The sequence below is a fragment of the Trachinotus anak genome, unplaced genomic scaffold (genome assembly GCF_046630095.1).
Source record: "Trachinotus anak isolate AG129_WGS33_773 ecotype Australia unplaced genomic scaffold, CSIRO_AGI_Tana_v1 ptg000014l, whole genome shotgun sequence".
In the NCBI taxonomy this organism is placed as follows: Eukaryota; Metazoa; Chordata; class Actinopteri; order Carangiformes; family Carangidae; genus Trachinotus; species Trachinotus anak.
Window position 1 is genome coordinate 4,033,335 of NW_027273865.1, and position 23,133 is coordinate 4,056,467.

General features: G+C 43.5%; 1 protein-coding gene across 4 annotated transcripts in view; it reads left to right on the top strand.

The window, feature by feature from the left end:
* Positions 1-21,825, top strand: part of lrch3 (leucine-rich repeats and calponin homology (CH) domain containing 3) — a 34,407-nt gene extending 12,582 nt beyond the window's left edge. The window contains exons 4-21 of one of the 4 annotated variants that reach the window (XM_071495835.1): positions 622-727; positions 821-957; positions 1,044-1,153; positions 1,730-1,823; positions 1,988-2,093; positions 2,893-3,056; positions 3,130-3,185; positions 3,330-3,375; positions 3,732-3,860; positions 4,819-4,863; positions 5,612-5,665; positions 11,451-11,522; positions 11,832-11,862; positions 11,944-12,057; positions 12,157-12,251; positions 12,648-12,785; positions 13,057-13,134; positions 20,835-20,959. In XM_071495835.1, coding sequence (XP_071351936.1) covers positions 622-727; positions 821-957; positions 1,044-1,153; positions 1,730-1,823; positions 1,988-2,093; positions 2,893-3,056; positions 3,130-3,185; positions 3,330-3,375; positions 3,732-3,860; positions 4,819-4,863; positions 5,612-5,665; positions 11,451-11,522; positions 11,832-11,862; positions 11,944-12,057; positions 12,157-12,251; positions 12,648-12,785; positions 13,057-13,134; positions 20,835-20,921 — 1,662 coding nt within the window. In that variant the 3' untranslated portion in view covers positions 20,922-20,959. Of the gene's footprint in view, positions 1-621; positions 728-820; positions 958-1,043; positions 1,154-1,729; positions 1,824-1,987; positions 2,094-2,892; positions 3,057-3,129; positions 3,186-3,329; positions 3,376-3,731; positions 3,861-4,818; positions 4,864-5,611; positions 5,666-11,450; positions 11,523-11,831; positions 11,863-11,943; positions 12,058-12,156; positions 12,252-12,647; positions 12,786-13,056; positions 13,135-20,834; positions 20,960-21,018 lie in introns of those variants that run through there. The other 3 variants (XM_071495833.1, XM_071495834.1, XM_071495836.1) reach the window with 3 other exon arrangements.
* The last annotated feature ends 1,308 nt before the right edge of the window (positions 21,826-23,133 follow it).

Here is a 23,133-nt window from a genome sequence, read left to right on the forward strand (position 1 = left end):
TAATAAAAGTGCTTTTGACCTCATACATAAGGCTTTTAATTCAATGGAAATTTCATATAGAACACTAATATATATCATATACCGCCATTCAGCCTAAAAATACCAGGATATGATTTTTGGTCCATATCGCCCAGCTCTAGTTTAAACTGATCTCTTCTTCTATGTTTTAGTTTTAAGCTCATCTCTTCTCCTCAGATTCTCTGACACTGATGTCTCTGTATCAGCTGATCAGACTTTACACAGATACACAAAGATTGCCAGGCTCTCAATGCTGTGATCATCGGGTATTGATGAGTGATTGGATCATCAAAAAGACTGACACCATAGCTCAAACAGATGTTTGTGGTTTACTTTGTCCTAACTGATGTAAAAGGACAAAACTGTAGAAACCACACAAACTCCAGCCTGTGTAGAGTCTATCTGTGTATGTCACTATCATCATGTCTGATGATACTGATGGAACATCTGTTCATTACAGATGTTGATCGATCAAAGTTCAAAGATCACTGTGATGATAAATATTCAACACACAGTTACTGTCACAGTAAAAATCTATGAGGTAACATGTTGGACATCTCACCTTGACTATCAGTTATTGACAGCTGTGTGGATCCCCCTTAGGATGTCAGCTGTAATGAGATCCAGACTTTACCGTCTCAGGTGGGTCAGCTGGAGGCTCTACGAGACCTGAACATCAGGAGGAATCACTTGGTCAGACTGCCCCCAGGTAATCACACAGTGGCACACACGCATGCAGGGGGGAAAACACCTTAAACCTGTTAAGGTGGACTGAGTGGAGTTAATGTGTGTCTGTGTTCAGAGCTGGCTGAGTTGCCTCTGGTGCGTCTGGACTTCTCCTGTAACAAAGTTACCTCTATCCCCATCTGTTACCGACGACTCACTCAGCTGCAGACCATCGTCCTGGACAACAACCCTCTGCAGGCCCCACCTGCTCAGGTAGCCCAGCAGTGATGTCATCGACCTGCTGCCTGTATGGGTTTCAGCTCAGTTGTACTCAGTGCTCTCTCTGTTTCTATGAACAGATCTGTATTAAAGGGAAGGTCCACATATTTAAATATCTGAACCTGGAGGCTAGTAAGACGACCCCTGACCTCCCAGACTACGACAGACGACCTCTGACCTTCAGCTCCTGGTCTGAACTCATCACACACTTACTCACACACACACACCTGTCCACATGAGTGTTTATCCTCTGTCATCACCAGTTGATTCATTGATCAGGTCACATGACAGTTAACGAGCAGCAGTTTTGATTGTCAGTTAATAACTTGATGATAATGAGCTGATGTTTTCAATGACTGTAAACTGAATATTTAACCACTCATCAAAATCTGCTCTGCTTGGTATAAACCTGAAAAACCAGGTGAACTGGTCTTATACCAGTGTCTTACTGGTTTCCTCATACTGGTTTGCTGTCTGAATGAGGCAGTGCAAGTTGTAGTGTCAAATGCACAAATCATACTCACCTGATAGGTCCAGGGTGGTCAGACCATCACACCTGTGAAGCTTTGGGGGAATGGTTAGAGGTAAAGTACCTGTAGAGGAGGTGACCAGAGCTCTGACTACCAGGAAACTACATAAACTTCATAATAAAAGCCTCAGTCATTCTCTGTGTTGGAAGGCTTTTATTATGAATGCCTGACAGGAAGGGCTTATGGTGTCTTAGTTAATGTAAATAACTGTGTGTGTGTTTGTGTGTGTGTGTCAGTGTTGATGAGCTGTACCCTGGGCGTCCATACGGAGCGCTGGACTCAGGCTTCAACAGTGTCGACAGCGGAGACAAGAGGTGGTCAGGGAATGAGGTCAGACACACACACACACACACACACACACACACACACACACACACACACACACACACACACACACACACACACACACACACACACACGTGTGTGTGTGTGTGTACGTGTGTGTGTACGCCTTCCTGTGTGTACTCGACCTCACTTCCTGTCCATGTGCTCAGCCCACAGAGGAGCTGTCAGAGCTGCCACAGAGAGTGGCTGAGATCAGCAGAGACCAGAGACTGAGACCAGCAGGAGCAGGAGGACCACTGCTGGCCAATGGAACCCGTGAGTCTGTTTCTGTATTCAAATCAGTTCATCACTGAGTCTGACTCTGGTTAATCCACAGCCACTGAACCTACAGTTTATCATCAGAGGCTGCAGAACTTCAGCCAGAATCCTGTTTTTAAGTTGCCTTCAGTATCAGCAGTGACAGACCCAGCTGATTGAGCCTGTCTCAATGGAAACAGGTAAAAAACAACAGAGCTGAAGTTGTAGCAGGGTCATCCCCAAACAGACGTAACAACAGAAAAGATAAACATAAAGTTTTCTGTTGTCACGACTGACTGACACCGACACTCACCTGAGGACCTTCAACATCATTATCACTCATCATACAGGTGAAAAACAACCTTAACCAGGATCTGAGGTCATTGAGGTAACCTCAGGTTTAACTGCCACGGTGGTTCATTTGTTACCAGGGTAAATCACCGTGGAAATGGATGCTTAACTCCAACCTGCTCCACATCAGGTTAACTTCAGAGGATCTGATTATTCTTGGTACTGATGATGATGATGTTGTTTATAATTAAAACTCTTCCTCTCTCACGGAAACCCACTCGTACATGGTTGGGTAAACCAGAGTTACCTGAACCAGGTGATAACCACCTTCATAGTCCAGGTGAACAGGTCAATGTTAGGTTCAGTTAAACCAGATAAGAAGAAGTTATCTTGGCTTTGTTGAACCTGCTCTGTGGTTCAGGATTCTGGTCCAGGTGTTGTCTCTACCTTGACATGTCTGTTTGACTGAGACCTGATCAGTTGACTGATCGATGTGATTGATCTTCTCCTATCTCTGTCTCATCAGATGTAGAGCTGGAACAGATAGACTTCATAGACAGCTGTGTGGGGGAGGAGGACGAGGAGGAGGGGAGGAGTCGAGGAGTAGGAGGTGGAGGTGGAGGTGGAGGGGACAGCACCAGTCTGAGCTCTCAGTTCATGGCTTACATCGAGAGACGCATCACCAGAGAGGTAGGAGCTCCGCCCACCTGACACAGGTCATTTTATTTTGTAAAATCCTGTGTGACTTCCTGTCTGTGTCCAGGGTTCACCAGTCAAAACCAATTCATCCAGGACAGAGGACACAAGGAGACACAACAGGTACACACACATGCACACACACACTGATCTCACTTGAGCTTTATGTGTGAGTTGTAAACAGGGGCATCAAACACCTGTGTGTCCTCTAACATCCTGTCTCTCTTTCTCTCTCTCTCTCTGTCCCTCTGTCTGTCTCTCTCTCAGGAGTGTGGTGGATGGTGTCTCAGCTCCCTCTATCTCCCAAAACCAGGTAAAACCTCCTCCTGCTGTCTTATATAACACCTCAGTGAAACAAGCTGATGCTGCTGCTGACTGTCTCCCTCTATCTCCCTCCGTCTCTGTCTCCCTCTATCTCCCTCTGTCTCTGTCTCTCTCTGTCTCCCTCTGTTCCCCTCTGTCTCTCTCTGTCCCCCTCTGTCTCCCTCTGTCCCCCTTTGTCCCCCTCTTACTCTCTCTGTCCCTTTCTGTCCCCCTTTGTCCCCCTCTGTCTCTCTCCGTCCCCCTTTGTCCCCCTCTGTCCCCCACTGTCCCCCTGTGTCCCCCTCTGTGTCTCTCTGTCCCCCTCTGTCTCTTTGTCTCTCTCTGTGTCTCTTAATCCCCCCTCAGAGAGGAGGTGTTGGTCCAGGGGGGGTGGAGAGGGTGAGGCGGGAGGCTCAGCTTGCTGCTATGAGGTACGACGAGGAGAGACAGAAGACACGTCCTCTGCAGAGAGACAATGTCAGCAGTTACACAAAGGTACAACCAATTTAACCAGTCACACACCAGTACACTGTCAAAATAAAAGTCTTGCTGAGGTGGTTCCTGCTGTGAATGTGTTGGATCCAGATCAGATTTAAACATCTCTGGTTTGATGTTTGTTGTTCACAGTCCAATCAGAAAAGCATTGATCTTCTATCAGACCATGTTTAGTCAAACCTGTCACTTCTACAGCTGCTCTTCTTAATGAACTCTACACTTCCTACTGCTGTTTCACAATAAAAGCCCTCCAGTGAAGGATAATATAGGAGCTATAAGAGAGAGGAATTCTTCATTATCACAACAAAACATCAATAAAGTAATCAATAAAATCAATCGCTTATAGGTCATTGATTACAAAATCCAAAGATAAATCTGACCTGTCATCAGTACAGAAAGAACATTCCCACATTAACCCTGTAATGCCTGACCCCAGAAATAATGGACAGAAAATTCTGATTTCTTGAATCTGGAACCTTTATTTGGCCCTTTCACAAAATTTGAAAAAAAAAAAAATACAAAAAATTATTTGCATATAGGTTTTTCCAAATTTTATACACGATTTTACTACATACTAAAATGCAAAAAATTATGTAATTATAACTTGCTTCAACAGATTAAGTGTTCATGTTAGAATATTACTAAAAATAAAGAAAAAAATAAAGAAAATGTCACTGGAAAATCGTAAAAATTGCAATTTTCTTTACCTTGATCCAGTGAGTTGGGAACTATCTGAAGGTGGCCAACTTGGATTGTCCCATGTACTGTGTTTGAATTGTTGTAGTGTTGTAGGGGTTGGAAGACAAGTATCAGATTGGATACAAGAGGGTTTTGAGTGAAGTTTTTACCATAAGGTGATGCAATAGGTCTCAGAAATGCTTGTATCAAATTTGATGCATTTGGCATTATAGGGTTAATACCTGTTTGATGAACTGACTCTAAGTCTGTTGTTTTTCAGCATAAAGCAGCTCAGAGTCCAAACAAGTCCAGTCCAGACAGTGAGGTGAGTGTGTGTGTGTGTGTGTGTGTGTGTGTGTGTGTGTGTGTTGTCGTCATCACATTTTTAAAAAGTTTTCTCCTCTACAAATCACACCCCTCCTCCTCAACTGTACAAGAACATGATGAGAAACAGCCAGTGAAGTCAGATCTGACCTGTCTGCTCAAACCAGTTCAACCAGTTCAGCCAGTGACTATATAAAGACATTAAAGATGGCTGACGTCTCCTACGAGCTGCTGACGTCATTTGGAGCCAGAGTCTCCACAGCAGTGATCAGGGGGTGGAGCTGTGGTATCGTGGTCCCACCCATATAGCATTTACAGCTGTCAATCATGATGTCACACTGATGTTTTACAGCATCAGATTACTAATTAAAACAAACACTGAACACCAGTGTGACGAGAACGACAAAATCATCTGCTCGTCTTTGGTTAGTTTCACCCAAGGTGTTGTACTTCTGGTCCATGACCATCACACTGTAATGAGGTCTACATCAGGACTCAGCAGCTCATAAACAATAACTGATGATGATCACAATCATCAGTTTGACCTCTGACCTTTGGTTGTTTCTCTCACTTTAAATTCACCTCCATGGTTTTAGTTTTAGACCCTCTTCTCTCAGTTTAGACCACGCCCCTTCATCACCACACCTGTTCACTTGCAGATCACATCTGTCTGTTAATGTGTGTGTTTTTGGTGCGTGTGTGTGCGCGCGGGGGTGTGTGTGTGTGTGCGCGTGTATGTGTGTGTTCAGACTGCCTACCCCTCCAGACGCTCCACCCACACCGATGACTCCGCCCTCTTCATGGTAAGAGTTTGGCCCTGTCCCCCAAAATATACTAACTGCCCTCCAAAATAAAAGCTTCTTTGTCAGTCCAAAACCAACTGATGTGAATCATTCAGATTTATGTTTCATCGCCATATTTACTCTTTATTTACTGTGGCTGTTTCACAATAAAAGACACTCTTTGAAGTGTAGTCTGAACTCGCTGAAATGGAGAACTCTGTCACATGACCTCTGACCCCTGATGGCCCCAACTACATCACTGATTTTCAGTCTTTATTTTTTGGTCTAGGACAGTGATTCCCAACCAGGAGGTATTTCTATAGCTGTTTGAAGGTGGAAAGACTGAATCAGTAGCTTTTAGGGTGTGAATAAAAAGACACACAAATACCTGTAACACCTGAAACACTGTGTTTTAAGAGTAGTTAGTTAGTTCGTAAGTAGTTAGCAAGAGAAAAAGTTGAGCTTGTCAAAAGCAAAGGGTAAAGCATTAAAATAGTTAACTATAACTATAATTAACTATAGATCTTGGTTTCAGTGAACTATAGTTAACAATTGTTAACTATAGTTAACTCAAACTAATAAATTAAAGGTTAAATAGATAGAAGTAATGGTTTAATGGTTAAAACAGCTGATGAGCAGCTGGAGTAATGTTGGTGTTTGAGTTCACCTGTCAGGAGAGAGAGAGGAGGAGAAAAGATGAGGAACAGCTGTTATAATCAACAGAGTGGGTGTGGCCTGAAATAATGTCATGAGCCCAGTAATGATCGATCAGTCACTGTTAGCTGAACCTGGTCCTTTAGTTTATGTGGTCTCCTCCTGCCTCTTGGTCCATGGTCTAGTCTATGGTCTGGTCCATATCAAACCTCTCCCTTAGCGTCCACAGCAGCAACACAGGACTCACTCAGCAGTTGCGACACACACACACACACACATACACACATACACATACACACACACCAACACACAGAGGATGTCTTGGTTTCTGTGACGTACTGACAACAGTATGAAGACTGAGATGTGGTCTTCAGAATGATGTTTTCAAAGTCAGTGTGGTGACGTACCGAACCTGGTAAAAGACCAGTAGTAATCCGGGTTGCTCAGAGACTCGGCGGGTCTGAGGCTCAGAGTGAACACACTGCTGATGTTACACACGTCTGAATGATTCTCTATAATCTGACTCCACCTGATTCATTTACACTGAATTCAGCATGAACACACCTGTCCTCCTGTCAGCCTTTACCACCCACCTATTCACTGTCATCCTGTCATCACAGTCCTCCTTCACAACACTCACTGCTGTTTAACCTACACTATTAATCACCTGTTGCACAGTTTCCTCATTAACTCATCCAGCCGCAGATTTGTGTTGGTCACCTGAGAGCAGAAACAGGTTTCAGAGGAGGTTCTGTATCAGGTTTCACACACCTGAAGAAAATGACCTCAGAACACTCCGTAAAGAACAGCTATAACATGTCATGGTTCAGGTGTTACAGGTGAGATGATGTCACAGGTGAGATGATGTTATAGGTTAGGTGATGTCACAGGTGAGACTACAGGTGAGATGATATTATCAGAATCAGAATCAGAATCAGAATCAGAATCAGAATCAGTTTTATTGCCAAGTATGCTTTCACATACAAGGAATTTTTTCTGGTGATTGGTGCAATTGATCAGCAACAGTGGGGCTCTCTAGCCTTGTTGATGAGGCTAATAGCAGATGGGAAGAAGCTATTTTTGTGGCGAGAGGTTTTGGTCCTGAAGGACCGCAGCCTCCTGCCAGAGGGGAGTGTCTCAAAGAGTTTGTGTCCAGGGTGGGAGGAGTCAGCTACAATCTTCCCTGCACGCCTCAGAGTCCTTGAGGCGTACAGGTCCTGGAGGGACGGAAGATTGCAGCCAATCACCTTCTCAGCAGAGTGGATGATACGCTGCAGTCTGTTATTGTCCCTCTCCATGGCAGCAGCGTACCAGATGGTGATGGAGGAGGTGAGGATGGACTCAATGATGGAGGTGTAGAAGTTCACCATCATAGTCCTTGGCAGGTTGAACTTCTTCAATTGCCTCAGGAAATACATCCTCTGCTGAGCTTTTTTGATGAGGGAGCTGATGTTTAGCTCCCATTTGAGATCCTGTGTGATGGTGGTTCCCAAGAAGCGAAAATGCTCCACGGTAGCCACGGGGGAGTCACACAGGGAGATGGGGGTGGGTGGGGCTGGGCTCTTCCTGAAGTCCACTATCATTTCCACTGTCTTCAGAGCGTTTAGCTCTAGGTTGTTCTGCCTGCACCAGGTCACCAGACGCTCAGTCTCCCACCTGTAGGCAGACTCATCGCCATCAGAGATGAGTCCAATGAGAGTGGTGTCGTCTGCAAACTTCAGGAGCTTGACAGACTGATGGCTGGAGGTGCAGGTGTTGGTGTACAGGGAGAAGAGCAGAGGAGAAAGAACGCAGCCTTGTGGGGATCCAGTGCTGATGGTCTGGGAGTCAGACACGTGCTTTCCTAGCTTCACGTGCTGCCTCCTGTCAGACAGGAAGTCGGTGATCCACCTGCAGGTGGAGTCAGGTACGCTCAGCTGGGAGAGCTTGTCCTGCAGCAGAGCCGGGATGATGGTGTTGAAGGCAGAGCTGAAGTCCACAAACAGGATCCTGGCATAGGTCCCTGAGGAGTCCAGGTGCTGGAGGATGAAGTGGAGAGCCATGTTGACGGCGTCATCTACAGACCTGTTGGCTCTGTAGGCGAACTACAGGGGGTCCAGGAGTGGGTCAGTGATGGATTTGAGATGGGACAGGACAAGACGCTCAAATGATTTCATGACCACAGAGGTCAGGGCAATGGGTCTATAGTCATTTAGTCCTGTGGGCCTTGGTTTTTTGGGGACAGGGATGATGGTGGAGGATTTGAAGCAGGCTGGCACGTGGCAGATCTCCAGTGAGGTGTTGAAGATGTCCGTGAACACTGGAGACAGCTGATCAGCACAGTGCTTCAGGGATGATGGAGAGACAGAGTCAGGACCGGCTGCTTTGCGGGGGTTCTGCTTCTTAAAAAGCCTGTTGACATCTCTCTCCAGGATAGAGAGAGACGTTCCTTTGGTAGGGGAGGAGGAGGGTTCTGATGTGGCTCTGATGTGGAGGTTAGTGTCAGGCTTGTCCCACTGTCTTTCAAAGCGGCGGTAGAACTCATTCAGATCGTTGGCCAGACGGAAGTCATTAATGGAGTGGGGGGGTTTAGGTTTGTAGTTAGTGATCTGTCTGAGCCCTTTCCAGACAGAAGCAGAGTCATTGGCTGAGAACTGGAGCTGAAGTTTCTCAGAGTACAGTCGTTTAGCTTCTCTCACCGCTTTGCTAAACCTGTACTTGGACTCTTTAAACTTGTCCCTGTCCCCACTCCTGAAAGCTTCCTCCTTTTGCCTCCTGAGCTGACTGAGCTTAGCTGTGAACCAGGGTTTGTCATTGTTATAACTCACCCTGGTGCGTGATGGGATACAGCAGTCCTCACAGAAGCTGATGTATGACGTCACAGCCTCTGTGAACTCATCCAGACTGTTGGAAGCAGTCCTGAACACCTCCCAGTCAGTGCAGTCCAAACATGCCCGCAGATCCTCTATGGCTTCACTGCACCACTGCTTTGATGTCCTCGCAACAGGTTTACACAGTTTTAGTTTCTGCCTGTATGTGGGAATCAGGTGGACCATCACATGGTCAGAGTGGCCCAGTGCAGCCCGGGGGACGGCGTGATAAGCACCACTGATTGTGGTGTAACAGTGGTCCAGAGTGTTCCCCTCTCTGGTCGGGCAATTAACAAACTGTCTGTATTTGGGCAGTTCATGACTGAGGTTCCCTTTGTTAAAGTCACCAAGGACAATAACTACGGAGTCCGGGTTGGTCTGCTCCACACACAGTATCTGGTCGGCGAGCGCCCGCTGTGCCTCCTGCACGTTGGCCTGTGGTGGGATGTAAACACCGACCAGGATGATTGAGGTGAACTCACGGGGGGAGTAGAAGGGCCTGCAGTTTATGATGAAAGTCTCCAGGTCAGGAGAACAGTGCTGCAGGATCACTGTCTATTCACCTGTTATAGGTGAGATGATGGCACAGGTGAGATGTTAAAAGTGAGATGATGTTGCAGGTGAGATGATGTCACAGGTGAGATGTTACAGGTGTCAAACTGCATTAGTAGAACTGTGAGATATAGAATGTTGAGAGGTCGCAGCTCAGTTCAGGACTACACACCTGAACCAAGAAACACCTGGAACCAGAACTGATTGATAAGTGAAACATTAATGATGATAAACCTGTGTGTGTGTGTGTCTGTCTGTCTGTCTGTGTGTCTGTGTCTGTTTGTGTGTCTGTTTCTTTGTGTGTCTGTCTCTTTGTGTATCTATGTGATTGAGTAGATGATGTATGAACAGACTCATTGACAGATGAGTTGTGTTGTTGTAGATGTTGAACCTGTTTTAGTTGTATTTTTGTGTTGTATTTGTATTGTTGTTGTGTTGTTTTAGAGCTTTGATCCTGTGTGTTGTAGTTGTGTTCTTGTTGTGTTATTGTTGTTTTGTAATTGTGTTGTTGTAGATGTTGAACCGGTTGCAATTGTGTTGTCAAAAAACTAAACTGAAGTGAGTCAGATTTAAAACATGAATCTGGTCATAATGAAACTGTAACAGCGAATCTTTATTATGAATTAACTCCTCCTCCTCCTTCTTCTTCTTCTTGTTCTTCTTCTTCAATCTTTTGATTTTTGTTTCTTCCTGCATCATCTCTGATTTTCCTCTGTTGTGTTGTTTTTGTGTTGTTGTGTTCCTCCTGTTGTCACATTCTCTTTAGTTTCTTCTTTTTCTCTTCCTCCATCCTGACTCTGCGTGTGTCTGTCTCAGTGTGTTCTGCTGTTTGAGATAGACTTTGACACAAACACAATGAAGAGACAACCTGGTTCAAACAGACAGGTGACCCCTGACACCAGCTCTCTATGTCTGTCTGCTGCGTCACTGTCATCCTGTTAAAACACTGACGTGATGTCAGTGTGGTCTGTTCCACTAGTTCTGACTGTGTGAACCTTAGTGTGTTCAGAGACTGGATGTTTGAAGAGGATCAGTCAGCTGATCTGTTACATTTCAATCCTCAGATCAACTCCACTCACTAGCTCCACTAGATCATTACTTCAAACCAGATTCCAGCACAGAGACGTCTCCATCTGATAGAGTTAAGGGTACATACAGTCTAAAGGTAAATGTCCATGTGTTTTTGATTATAAAGCCAGTCTAGGTTCTATATTTATACTGTGAAAGTATCAAAGCCTCAGTCCACAGAGAAATGCACACAGCCTGTATTCAGAAACTGAGCCTCAAAACAAGCCCTCAGGACTTCTGGAAAGTTGCTCAGAGCCGCTCTCCTGATTGGCTGACTGACCTATTGTTACTAAAGCTCCAAGGAGAAGCCTGAGAGAGGAGATGTAAAACTACGCTGAGATGGTTTTTGGTTCTTAAAACCACAAATATATCTCCTGATGGATATCAACACTTCAGATAAAACACAGGAGAAGATAAAATATGGGCCTTTAATGTTTCAGAGGTCTGACCTCAGTTCACACAGTTTATTACTGAAGGTTTCAGACTGTTTTATTGGCTCCTGTCACAAACAGACGTAATAAATAAAACCAAAAGTAGATGAAGGAGTTTCTCCACCATGTGAAGTTCAGACTGTCTCGGACCTGAACCCTCTGAGTTCTGGTTTTCATTTCTGTTGAAGTTCAAACCTTCATCTTTTTGTTTCTGCCACTTTCCTCCTTCTCTCCTTGTTGTGTGTCTGTCAGTCTGTGACTGCAGTGTCTATCGACGGCTGTCGCTCTCATGCCTCTGATAGCTCCGCCCCGTGTCTGCCGCAGGTACTGCACCCTGCATGCTGCTGCTGCCTCTGTGTCAATGTGAACTGGTCAGACTGGGGAACAAACTGAGTGTTTGATCTCTTTCTGGTTTGACTGGTGGAGGTTGTCTGAAAACAGATTATTATCAGGATTATAGTTGAATCTAAGAGAGGAACTTCCCATTAAATTATCAGAACTGAAGGTGCTGGATATATTTTGAGTTTCAGTCCAACTCTCTCAACTCATTGTGTCTGATTTCATCCAGCTGAGGTACCACCTTTCTGTCTGATGTGATCAGGTGTGTAACTGTCCTGTGTTGTGTCTCTGCAGGGAGAGGACAGAGCAGCTCTGTCTCCTACAGGTAACCCAGCAGAAATATGACCCTGACATTTAGATTATCTTCTTCTGTTCTGACTTTGACTGACTGTGGTATTTCTTCCAGCCAATCAGTCACCTTCTTACCCCAGCTCAGGAGGCAGTTCCTCCTGTCGGACGGCCAGTCTGAGACCAGAGAGCTTCCTGTTTCGCCTCGGCCAGAAAGAAGAGAGGAGGAAAGGTCAGCGTTTCTCTTCCTGCAGCAGATCTGAGCGTAACCAGTCAGGTTGGCTCTGAGTCTAGAGTTGACTCCTGCTGCTCTTCTTTCTCTGTCCTCCAGGTGACGCTGCTGTTGCCCATCAGACCCAGGAAGAGGCTACTGCTGGTCCTCCTCTGGTTGGAGAAGATGCTGAGCTGGTGGAGCAGCTCAGAAAGGTGAGAGTGTGAGAGTGTGAGAGTGTGTGAGTGTGTGTGTGTCTTCCAGACAGGTTCTTGCCTGAGAACTGATCTCAGAACAGTCTTTCAGCTTCTCTCACCACCTTTCTGAACCCATACCTGGACTCTGACCTGGTCCCAGTCCCCACAGCTGACCGAGCTGTGGACCAGGACTTATCTCTGCTCTAACTCACCCTGAATGAGCAGTAACACATCTGTAACACATCTGTACTTCTGACTGAAAGTTGACGCGAAGAGAAATTGATTATATGCTGCTCTTATATAACAGTGTGTTTTTACACCACAGGTCATGTGACCTACAGAGTAGGACTGTACCTGAACATTATCTGTGGACAGGTAACCTCTGATAACACTTGTTCACCTCTGTCTGTCCAGAACATCGAGGCTCGTCTCAAAGTTTCTCTGCCCAGCGACCTGGGTGCAGCTCTTACAGACGGGGTGGTGCTGTGTCACCTGGCCAATCACGTGAGACCACGGTCCGTCCCCAGCATCCACGTCCCCTCCCCTGCTGTGGTGAGTCCAGATCTCATGAGACAGATTATCATCACTCTGCTGCGGCTGCCGCTGCTGTTAGTCAGAACAACAACAACAACAATAACAATAATGGTGATGATGATGATGATAATAATAATGGTGTTGGTGATGATGATGATGATAATAATGATGGTGGTGATGATGATGATGATGATGATAATAATAATAATAATAATAAGAAGAAGAAGAAGAATAATAATAGTGCTTGATGGCAAGATGAATGTACTGACTCTTTCTCTGTGTCCTGCAGCCTAAACTCACCATGGCCAAATGTCGACGAAATGTAGAGAACTTCCTAGAGGCGTGTCGCAGGATCGGAGTCCCACAGGTAACACACACACACACACACATGTACTTCTATCTTTGTGAGGATACTCATTGACATAATGCATTCCCTAGCCCCTTACCCTAACCTTAACCATCACAACTGAGTGCCGAACCCTAACCCTGACCCTAACCTTAACCTAAACCTAATTCTAACCATAACTCTAAAACCAAGTCTTAACCTTCAAAATGTGATTTTAAGGTGTCTCAAAAAGTGAGGACCGGCCAAAATGTCCTCACTTTCCCAAAATGTCCTCACTCTGTTAGTAAAATACTTTTTTTGGTCCTTACTATGTAGCAAGTACAAGTACACACACACACACACACACATACACACACACTGACAACAGACCTGTCTGTCTGATTGGCTAAAAACAACAACACATACCTGTTTATTTGCATATAAAGCAGAAAGTGAGATCTGATCACAAGTGGTCACTGGAGACAAACTCAAAGCTGAACGCTTGTGATTAGATCACTGAAGACATACATTAATGCAGGTCTGAACAGGTCTGAACTGGACTGAACAGGTCTGAACTGGACTGAATGGTAGTCAAAAGATCTGAACAAGCTCACAAAAATTGAAGGTTGGAAACTGCTCACTGGGTCATCTTATAATAAATGTTACTTCAGTGGTGTGAGTCTGGACATTTGGATTCAGTCTGAGTGACGGACTGTTGCAGAAACTGTCTTGTTTAACGAGCTAAAGGCAGAAAATTCAAGGAGTGGACAGTGATGTCAGTTTGATCGAAAACACACTACACTAATACAGGTTTTTGTCTCAGTCTTTATTCTTTTAAATATTTTTTTAAAGGTATAATGTAGAAAGAGATGGGACAACATGGAACAAAGGCAGTCAGTCACTCAGGATCCACCTTCTGTGAACCTTTGTGAACATTAAGTGTACTGGCTGTGACATCACTGTGTGCTCCTTGTCTTTCAGGAAACAAAAAGCTGCGTCTCCTCAACTAACGACTTTCTTTCCTCTCCTTCATATTCCCGCCTTTCATTAATCCTTTTTTATTCTGTCCATCTCACTCTTTTGTTTTCTCTTCTTTTATTCCTCACCGTGTCCATCTCATCCAAACACAAACAACCTCAGGACAGTCTTTGTTCAGTGGGGGAGGTCCTGGATGGGAAAGGGGGAGGGGTTTATGGAACAGTGGGTGTGTTGCTCTCCATGGCGCCGCCCCCGACCAGCCCCTCCCCTCGGGTCCAGTTGGCCGGCTTCGCCCTCTTCTACCTGTCCGTGATGTCAGTGCTATGTGCCATCTACATACACCTGGCACCAAACATTTGAACCCAACCTAAGCACAAAACATCCAGATACCACATAGATCCCTATGTATGATGATGTGTTCCAACAGATATCTAATGATTTTTAATAAGAGCTGTCTGTACAAAGTCGACTGGACTGGAGGTTCATGAAGACATTTCACCTCTTAACCAAAAGGCTTCTTCAGTTCTAACTAACAGGTGGGGAGTCCTGTGCATTTACTTCTTGTAGGGTCATTAACATGTTGGAAGTTGTTGAGTTATTGAATACAGTCCAACAAACACCACATCCCTGTACACTTCAAGCCCAATAACACTGAGACAGAAGCTTGTCCACTGTAAGGACAAAACATCCAAGTAGAGCAGTATATTGTGCACAGTTCAGTGCAGTGAAGAAGGCACAGACCCGTACACTGGGGAAACAAACCAACCACTTCATTAGCACATGGCACGACACAAAGGAGAGGTCAGCTCTCAGCAGTTCACCTTCATCTGAAGGTGAAGGGATACTCATTTGAGGACAGCAGTGTCCACATTTTGTCCACAGAGGAATGATGGTTTGAAAGAGTACACAAACTGGAGCAACCATAACTAAACAGAGGCAATGGTCTATGACACCACTCAGTCTTGAGATCCCGCCCCAAGCTGCTTAACACCCATTTACAGCATGATTCATGTGACCCTAGGGTCTCACTTGATGGCCGGATGGGTCAACAGCACACATGTGACCTCAATGACTAAAGGTGTTGATGATGCCACAAGAAGTTAAATGCGTGGGACTCCCAACAGTCAGTAAGAACTGAAGAAGCCTTTGGGATGAGAGATGAATGTCTTCAAAAACCTCAAGCAAATCCAGTTGCCTTCATTGAGTGCTTATAAATACTATGACCTGAATGATTAAGAACCTTTGCAGACACTCCACAAATACCTTTCCCAAAATTAGCCTGAAAGGCTCCACGGGGAAACGCCAACATGTTCCCAGGCTGCATGGGACATGTAGTGTGTTTTTGGTTTACCCTAGGATCTCCCTCCAATTGAATGTAGCTGCAAAACCTCCATAGTGAGGCCCATGTGCAGCATCCTGACCAGATTCTGAAACACCTAAAATGACATGAAGGAGCACTAATTCCCTTTGGATGTCTGAGCACCTTACCTTGTAAGGGAACTTAATCCAGTGGCTTATAACCATAGACTTGTTCTTTTTCACTAACCAAGGCTTGTTGCCATCATTGAGGGTTGCTAATCTATGGGCCCCTGGGTCTCCTCCCAATGGGATGAGCCTGAAAAAGTAAGTTTTCAGTATCCCGAAGAATCAGTTTACCAAACCAAATCCTTTCAGTTTCTGTGTTGAGCTCAATGATTTTCAGCATTTGTTTGCAGTTATTTTGTACTAACGATAACAGTGATCATAAATGAAATCAGTTGAGCCTTTAAGTTCTAAAATCTCTACTATCTAAACTGAGGCATGGACCTGAATCAAATGACCTGGGCTTAGGCAATGAGTCTGATGTCCTCTGATGTCAAAAGACAGGATTACAACTCTACTTTGACTTAAAAACAGTTGACTCATGACTTCATTTGGACCTAAGCCATTCGACTTGGAATGACTCCCTGTTGTCCCAAAACCTTCTCAATCTTCCTAATTTTCCTGACAGTGTACTTTGAATCAATCTGACAACAGCCAATGAGGTTGCGGAGTAGGAGATAAAGTTTATTTGTCAGTGCAGATAGACAAATAATGACTTGTTTTGGACTCAAAGCACAACGTTTAAGACTTGGACTTCGACCTGGGACCTGTTAACCTTGACCTTTGACTTTGACCTTGAGTTGGGACTTGTAGGTCTTGACTCAGAACTTGATAGCCAAAACAGTTGCTTTGCCCCGCCTCTATGCCTCCTATGTCTGTTATCTCCTTGTGGGTCTGAGATTCTTGACAGTCCCCCAGAGTTGGAGGTCTACCTTAAAGCTTGTTACCTGTCTGTTTAAGCTCCACCCCCTGTGCCTTATGTTTGGCGCCCATCTGAGTGTATGAGAGTTTTTTTTTTAAAACAGTTTTTACTCCCCATTGTCAGAAATCTGCTGTACTTTATGTGAAGAAGAAGCTGTGTGCACCAAAAATCACATTCATGGTCTTCCTCACTGTAATACAAACAGTGTTTCAGCAAATAACTCAACTTCAACATGGAGCAACTGTCCCTTTATTATGGGAAGAAGTACAGAAACTTAGGAGGGCCAGCCTTTCAGTGTTGGCAGGTCAGGGATGCTCCTAGCCCATCATAACACAACAGTTGTCCATTATCATTGGTTCTACTTTTGTTTCTGTATTTCTCTGCTCGCTTTGGAGATAAGCTCCTGGAATTATATCTGGGCACTATTTAGGAGGTGATATTAAATCCAAGGTCAACTACAACAAACACAGAAACCTTTCATTGCTGCACCTGTATGGAGAACGATAGTAAAACCTGTACAACACCAGAACAGTAGAGTACATTGGTTGGACAACACAACATGTCCAGGAGAATTTTAAAACATCAAACACGTTGTTTTGGACCAAGCCGTCTTGTGTCTGTCTTGTGTTTAGGTCTGTTTCCCCTTTGAGTTGTGTTTCTGTAATCTATTCTCTGGGGTTGTGCTTAAGGCTTCCATTTGGTCATGATAAGTTACTGCACACATGATTGGTTGGGGTTAGGGTTAGGTTCACATTCACATGATTATCATTGTTCCACTAATTGTTAGCTGAATGTCAAGAAAGCTCTCTTCACTCTATGAGATGAGAGGAAAGGAACCAACATGAGAGACTTGACACCATGATGGACGATGAACAGTGACCCTATCCTGGAAGTATTTTGGTTTTGTTTCTGTGTCAATGTATTAACCCTAATACAAATGTGGTGATGGGGCCCCCACACCCCAGGGGCCACCGGGCTGGTGCCACCACCCAGTCAAGAGAAGTGATGTAGGACACAAAGGCCAATTCCATTCTTTGTGTTAACAACTGGTGGCTCTCAGTATGGGTCATTGACATGACGTGCATATTTTTGTGTCCGAGTGTATTACTTGCCTTTAAAATAATTTTGATTAATTCATGACATGCATCATTTTATTCTATAAAACTGCTGTAGTTTGACCATGTTTTCAGTACATTATAATAATGTATATATTTTATATTTTGGCATCTCAAACCACCAAAATATCAGGTGGCGCAACCGTCCAAGTTAATAAACAGCCTGAGAAAAGTATTAAATATGATATTTCAATAATAATAAATTCAAAATAGATACTGTGGCATGATTTCATGTTTGAGACCTTTCAAATAAACTAAATTCACAAATATTAATAGTTTTAAAGGTGTTAAGATAATTCAAAAACTTTTGTCTGGGAATTTGTGTATTGTCAAATGTCAGGGTGGTGTAACTGTATACATGCATCTTTTATTCTGAAGTGAATAGTTACAACATCAAACAGGATATTCCATCAGCCAGAGGACCCCAAGTGATCTTTATTGATGAGTGAAAAGCTCTCTCAAATATTAATAAAAATAGCTACTTTCAACTCATAGTTGGGCTGGTACACTTTTCATGTCAGGTGGTACAACCAAGGTAAAACTAGGAAAATGCTATTTTATTATAAAACTCTTCATTTTATTAAAAAACTATATGTATGAACTTGCTAGCAAAGGCTAAAGGTTAAACAGGTGTCTTAAGTAGAAGACTGTTTAATTTGAAATTAAAGGTGACACAACTGAATCGTCAGGTGGTGCGACCAGGTAAAATATTTATTTAAACCAATAAATGATAGGTTAAACTGAACAAATGGTTGAAGACTATAAATCAAATCAAATCAAAGTACTTTAATGATCCCAAACTGGGAAATTGTTGCGTTGCAGCATCAGCATAACTTACAATATGTACAATACGATACAGAAAGTAACAAAAAAAGAATGTACAATATTTCAATAAGGGCACAATAAGGGCTGTTAGGGCTGAGAGTGTATTTACACTATTTACACATGAAGGGCTGTGGTGTTGTATGCACCACTGGTGTTGGCATACAGCAGATCCAGGGTTTTATTGTCTCTGGTGGGGCAGTCAACATACTGGTGGAAAGTTGGTAGTAGCCTGTCCAGTGTGACATGGTTGAAGTCCCCAGTTATGACGGTGAAGGCATTGGGGTGTTGGGTCTGAATCCGTGCAACGGTGGAGGTGATGACGTCACAGACCGTCGCTGCATCAGCTGTTGGGGGGATGTAAACAGCAATAACAATGGCGGACGTGATACGTAATACGGCCGCATTCCCACAACCAGCAGTTCAATGTCCGGGATGTGCGAGTGCAGCCATAAGGGCTGCACTCGCACATCCCGTTGTGTGTGTTGTGTGAAACACCACACACTGCACTCCCGGTATTCCCTCTGAGTGTTAACCAGCGCGGCGAGCTCGTCCGTCTTATTCCCCAGAGACCTCACGTTCCCCATGATAATCACCGGTACAGCTGGGCGAAATCTCCTCTTCTTCGCCCTCAGTTTGGCTCCAGCTCTGCACCCCCGGCGTCTCCTCCGCAGCTCCTCCGGGATCCCCGGCCTCGCTCCGGGCAGCAGCTCAGGTTTGCACAGCACGATCAGCTGGGCCCGAGCGTAAACAATGCCGGCACCTTCGCGTCTGTTACCCTCCGTTTCCATGGATGCCAGCAGTAGCCAAACAGTCGCCAAAAGACGGCCAGAAAAGTTTTTTTAAAAAAGAGAAAAGTCATTGTCTCTAGTGATTTGACAATGACTGACAGAAAATGTACTCGTGGACAGGACGGAAATAAAAAAAGTACAAGAAAGTACAAAAACAAAGGAGCCGCTGCAACAGGCTGCCACTTAGAACGGCGCCATCTTGGAAACATGTATCTATGACATATCTATATACCTTATATACATATAAGGTAAAAATTCAAAAAATTCACTTAGAATAAATAGAAGGAAAGTATATAAATTTGGTTGCGCCACCTGACATTTTTCAGGCGGTGAAGTTAAAAATACAGTCAAAAAATGAATTTAAAACTTTGAAATGTTGTAACACAAATAATGCTTGTTGAAACACATTGTTCTAATTTCAAAAATATGCATAATATCCATTTTAAAAAGACTTTTTTTTTGGGGGGGGGGGGGGGGGTTATGGGGTTATGCCTTTATTATAGCTTAGTGGAGACTGACAGGAAATAGGGTAGAGAAAGGGGAATGACATGCAGGAAAGAGTTGGACCGGTCGGGAGTCGAGCCGGTGACTGCCTGCTAAGAGCATCTTGCGCTCAACATGGTACGCGCCCTAACCACTCGACTACTGGGCCGCCCCTTTTTGAAAACATTTTTAAAAGCTTTATTTGTCAATGACCCGTATATGTTGTGGCCTGGTATAACCACGAGGTCAAACAAGAAATTATTTCCTCAGTGCTGTGACAAATGCAAAACACAAAACCAACAGAGAAACAGACTTCGACACAACACTAACCCCAGTGATCAGAGACCTGGATACTCCTTTGGCATGTTAACTTGTATCTCACATTGATCCTAACATCTTCCATTGTTGTCTGTCCGCATGCTGACTCAAAGATGTCATATTGTCTGTTTGTTAGTTATGTTCTGAAACAGTTTGTAAAACAGAAGAAGACACAAGTACAGCCTTGAACCAAAGACTCAGAAGGTTCTGACATGTTAAGGTTCTGAGAAGAACCAAGTTCCTGCAGTGGAAACAGACTTGGTTTCCTCTGAGACATGCGATCAGCTGTAATTCAGCCCTGAACTGGTTTACTGGTTTACTGGTTTACAGGTTTACTGGTTTAAGTTCCGGCTTCATTCTTGTTGAAAGAGAAAAGCACATAGGTTTGGAAGTTGAAAAAAATTACTAAAAACTTGACTTTTGTCTTGGCACTTGTTTTTTATAAGAGATGAAGAGTGAGGATGATGATGATGGTAATGTGTTTTTTAACAGACTGTGTGACTGCCCTGATACTGGAGAATACTTTTCCCTCTGAACTCTGTTAATAAAAGTAACTAAAGCATCGTGACTGATCTGTGTCTCTTTACCACTCGACCTCAAAGTAACTTGGTTTGTTTTTATAGCTGTCTTATTTTTGTAGTTTTGTTCAGCAGTAATAACAACATTGTAGTTAGATGATCAGACTGGGTTAGTCCTGATCATATTAGCTCCCATCCCTGACCACTTTGAGCTAGCTTAAACTAACTAACTTAAACTCTTTTTAACTTGAAAATTGGATGTCAATCAACACATTCCAAGTTTTGGTCAGTCTCATTTTTACAACTAGTTACATGATAAATGATTTGACCACTATCACTTTGCTTGAAGCTATGAGATGACCATGAGATGTTTTTGGTTTTTTTTGTCTATACTGAACTGTGTCTGTTTCTCATCTTTTCTTTCCTCCTTCAGTTTTCATTATTTTGTTTTTTTGAGTTGACTTTGCTACTCCTTGTTTATCTTTTCTGTTACCATGGTTACTATTATTTTATCCATTAATTTAATTTACCATCTGACTCCCCCTCTCCTTTGTATTTTCTTTTTGCCCAACCACCCCCCACCCTCTGTGCGTCTTCTCTGGTGTCTGTCTCTGTAGAGTCAGTTGTGTCTTCCTCTTCACATCCTGGAAGAGCGAGGGCTCCCCCAAGTGGCTGCGACCGTCAGCGCACTGCTCAACCTGGCCCCGCCCCGACACTCCACAACGACAACCACCACAACATCATCATCATCAACCACACCTGGACCCTCCATCACCATGTAGACAACGCTAACACCACCACCACAATCATCATCATCATCACCGTACACGCTCAGTCAGCCTCAGGAAACCTACAACCAGACGAGTTTTAGATTAAAACCTCAGCAGGTCGGCATCTGATGGAGACATGAACAGAGCTGAACGACAATAACACAGTGACACTAGCTCAGGTCTTGTGGCTGAATAATGAGTCTTTTATTAAAGTGAAAGTCTCAGATAGAGCATGTAGATATTATCCACAACCAACAATGGAAAAATCGAACACAAAGGACAGCAGCTGTATGGTCATGTTTTTTATGTATACACCTCAGGTCAGGGCGAGTTATCAAAAATATTGTAACTTTTTATGAGAATTTTTCAAACATACCAAGAGATAACATCGGTGGTCAATTATTGCTAATTCTTTGGGGTCTAGCTGACGATGTTAGACCTGATTTTACTTACTTCTCTTGGGGTTTTTTGGTTTGTTTTTTCTTACATTGTGATTGGCTGAGCTGCCAGTCAGTTTAAACACTGTTACAGACCAATGTAGAGGTTGATGGCTTCTTACTTTTATGCAGACATTATTGATCATTTAATTTTATTTAACTTATATATATTTATGGTTGCTCCTAACAAGTTACGACTCAAAAATAAAAAATAAAACTAAAGTTAAAATATCATCCACACACAAAACCAAAATCACCACGCCTTTCACTAATAAACTCTTAGTAAATAAAAATGAGTGTGCACATTAAACTAATTCAGCTACTTGCTAACAGTAGCAAACGTAGATGTACAGTTGTTAGTTTAAAAATGACACTAATGTAGCTCGCTGCTAACAATAGCCAACACTGATTTAGTTGGCTTGGAACTGACGCTAATCAACATTTGTCTTCTGCTGGAGTTGATTATGGCAGTGAGAGCAAACTTACGTGGTGTTGATTTAATTAACTTTAGCTGCTCACCAGCTCATTGCTAACTTTAATTAACACCGATACAATTGGACAAGAGACTATGCAAACACTGCTAAGTGTTAACAGTAGTCAATATAAAACAGCAGTTGGGTTTGAAATGTTCACTGCTAACATTAGTTAGTTAACAAGTCCAGTGGGTTTAAACTAGAACAGCTAGCTGTAAATATAGTTAACATTAACTTAGTTTAAAGTTGAAGCTAATGTACCTGACAGCTGACTGTGGTTCAACATTGATAATGCTGGTAACTGCTAACAACAGCCAACATAGATGCACAAAGTGGAAAAATTAGTTGTTTTGAAGATGGTCACTGCTAATGTTAGCTAACATTATGAAGCTATTTAGTTTATTTAAGTTAACTCTCACATTTAGCTGTAAACATTAGCTAACAATAACCTAACATTCTCTGGATATGAAGCTAATGTAGCTTCATGCTAACATTAGTTAATATGGATTAAGTTGATTTAGAGATTACACCAATGCTGTTGGTTAAAGAGTGAACAGATAAACAGTATTTGGTTGAAAATACTAGTCTTAGCTAACACTTAAGTAATCCATTAGCTATTATTAAACTACTTCAGAGGTTTGAATCTAATGTAGCTCAGTGCTAACAGCTAACACGTTGCTGTTACCAGTGGAATCTTCAGCTCTGTTTTTCATCTCCATGAGATCCATACTTCAACAGAGTTTTCCTGTTAACTTTTAAAGAGGCAGGATTTGGTTCTTCATGGTTCTGGTTCGAGGTTGAGTTGAGGGACGTTCAACCTGAGCTCTGACTCTGAGGCTTGTCATTGTCTTTAAACCCACAACAGACGGACATCGTTGATGCTTTGTACCCTGTCGTTAATATTTTACTGTTCTTATTTTTTACCTTTCTGGGCTCTGATGGAGGTTTGTAGTTTCAGGTTGGACAGATGTTAGCAGCTCTTTGAGACTCCATCACTTCCTGATTGACCTTTCTCATGTGATCAGGACCTTCATCACCTCTAACTGCTCCAT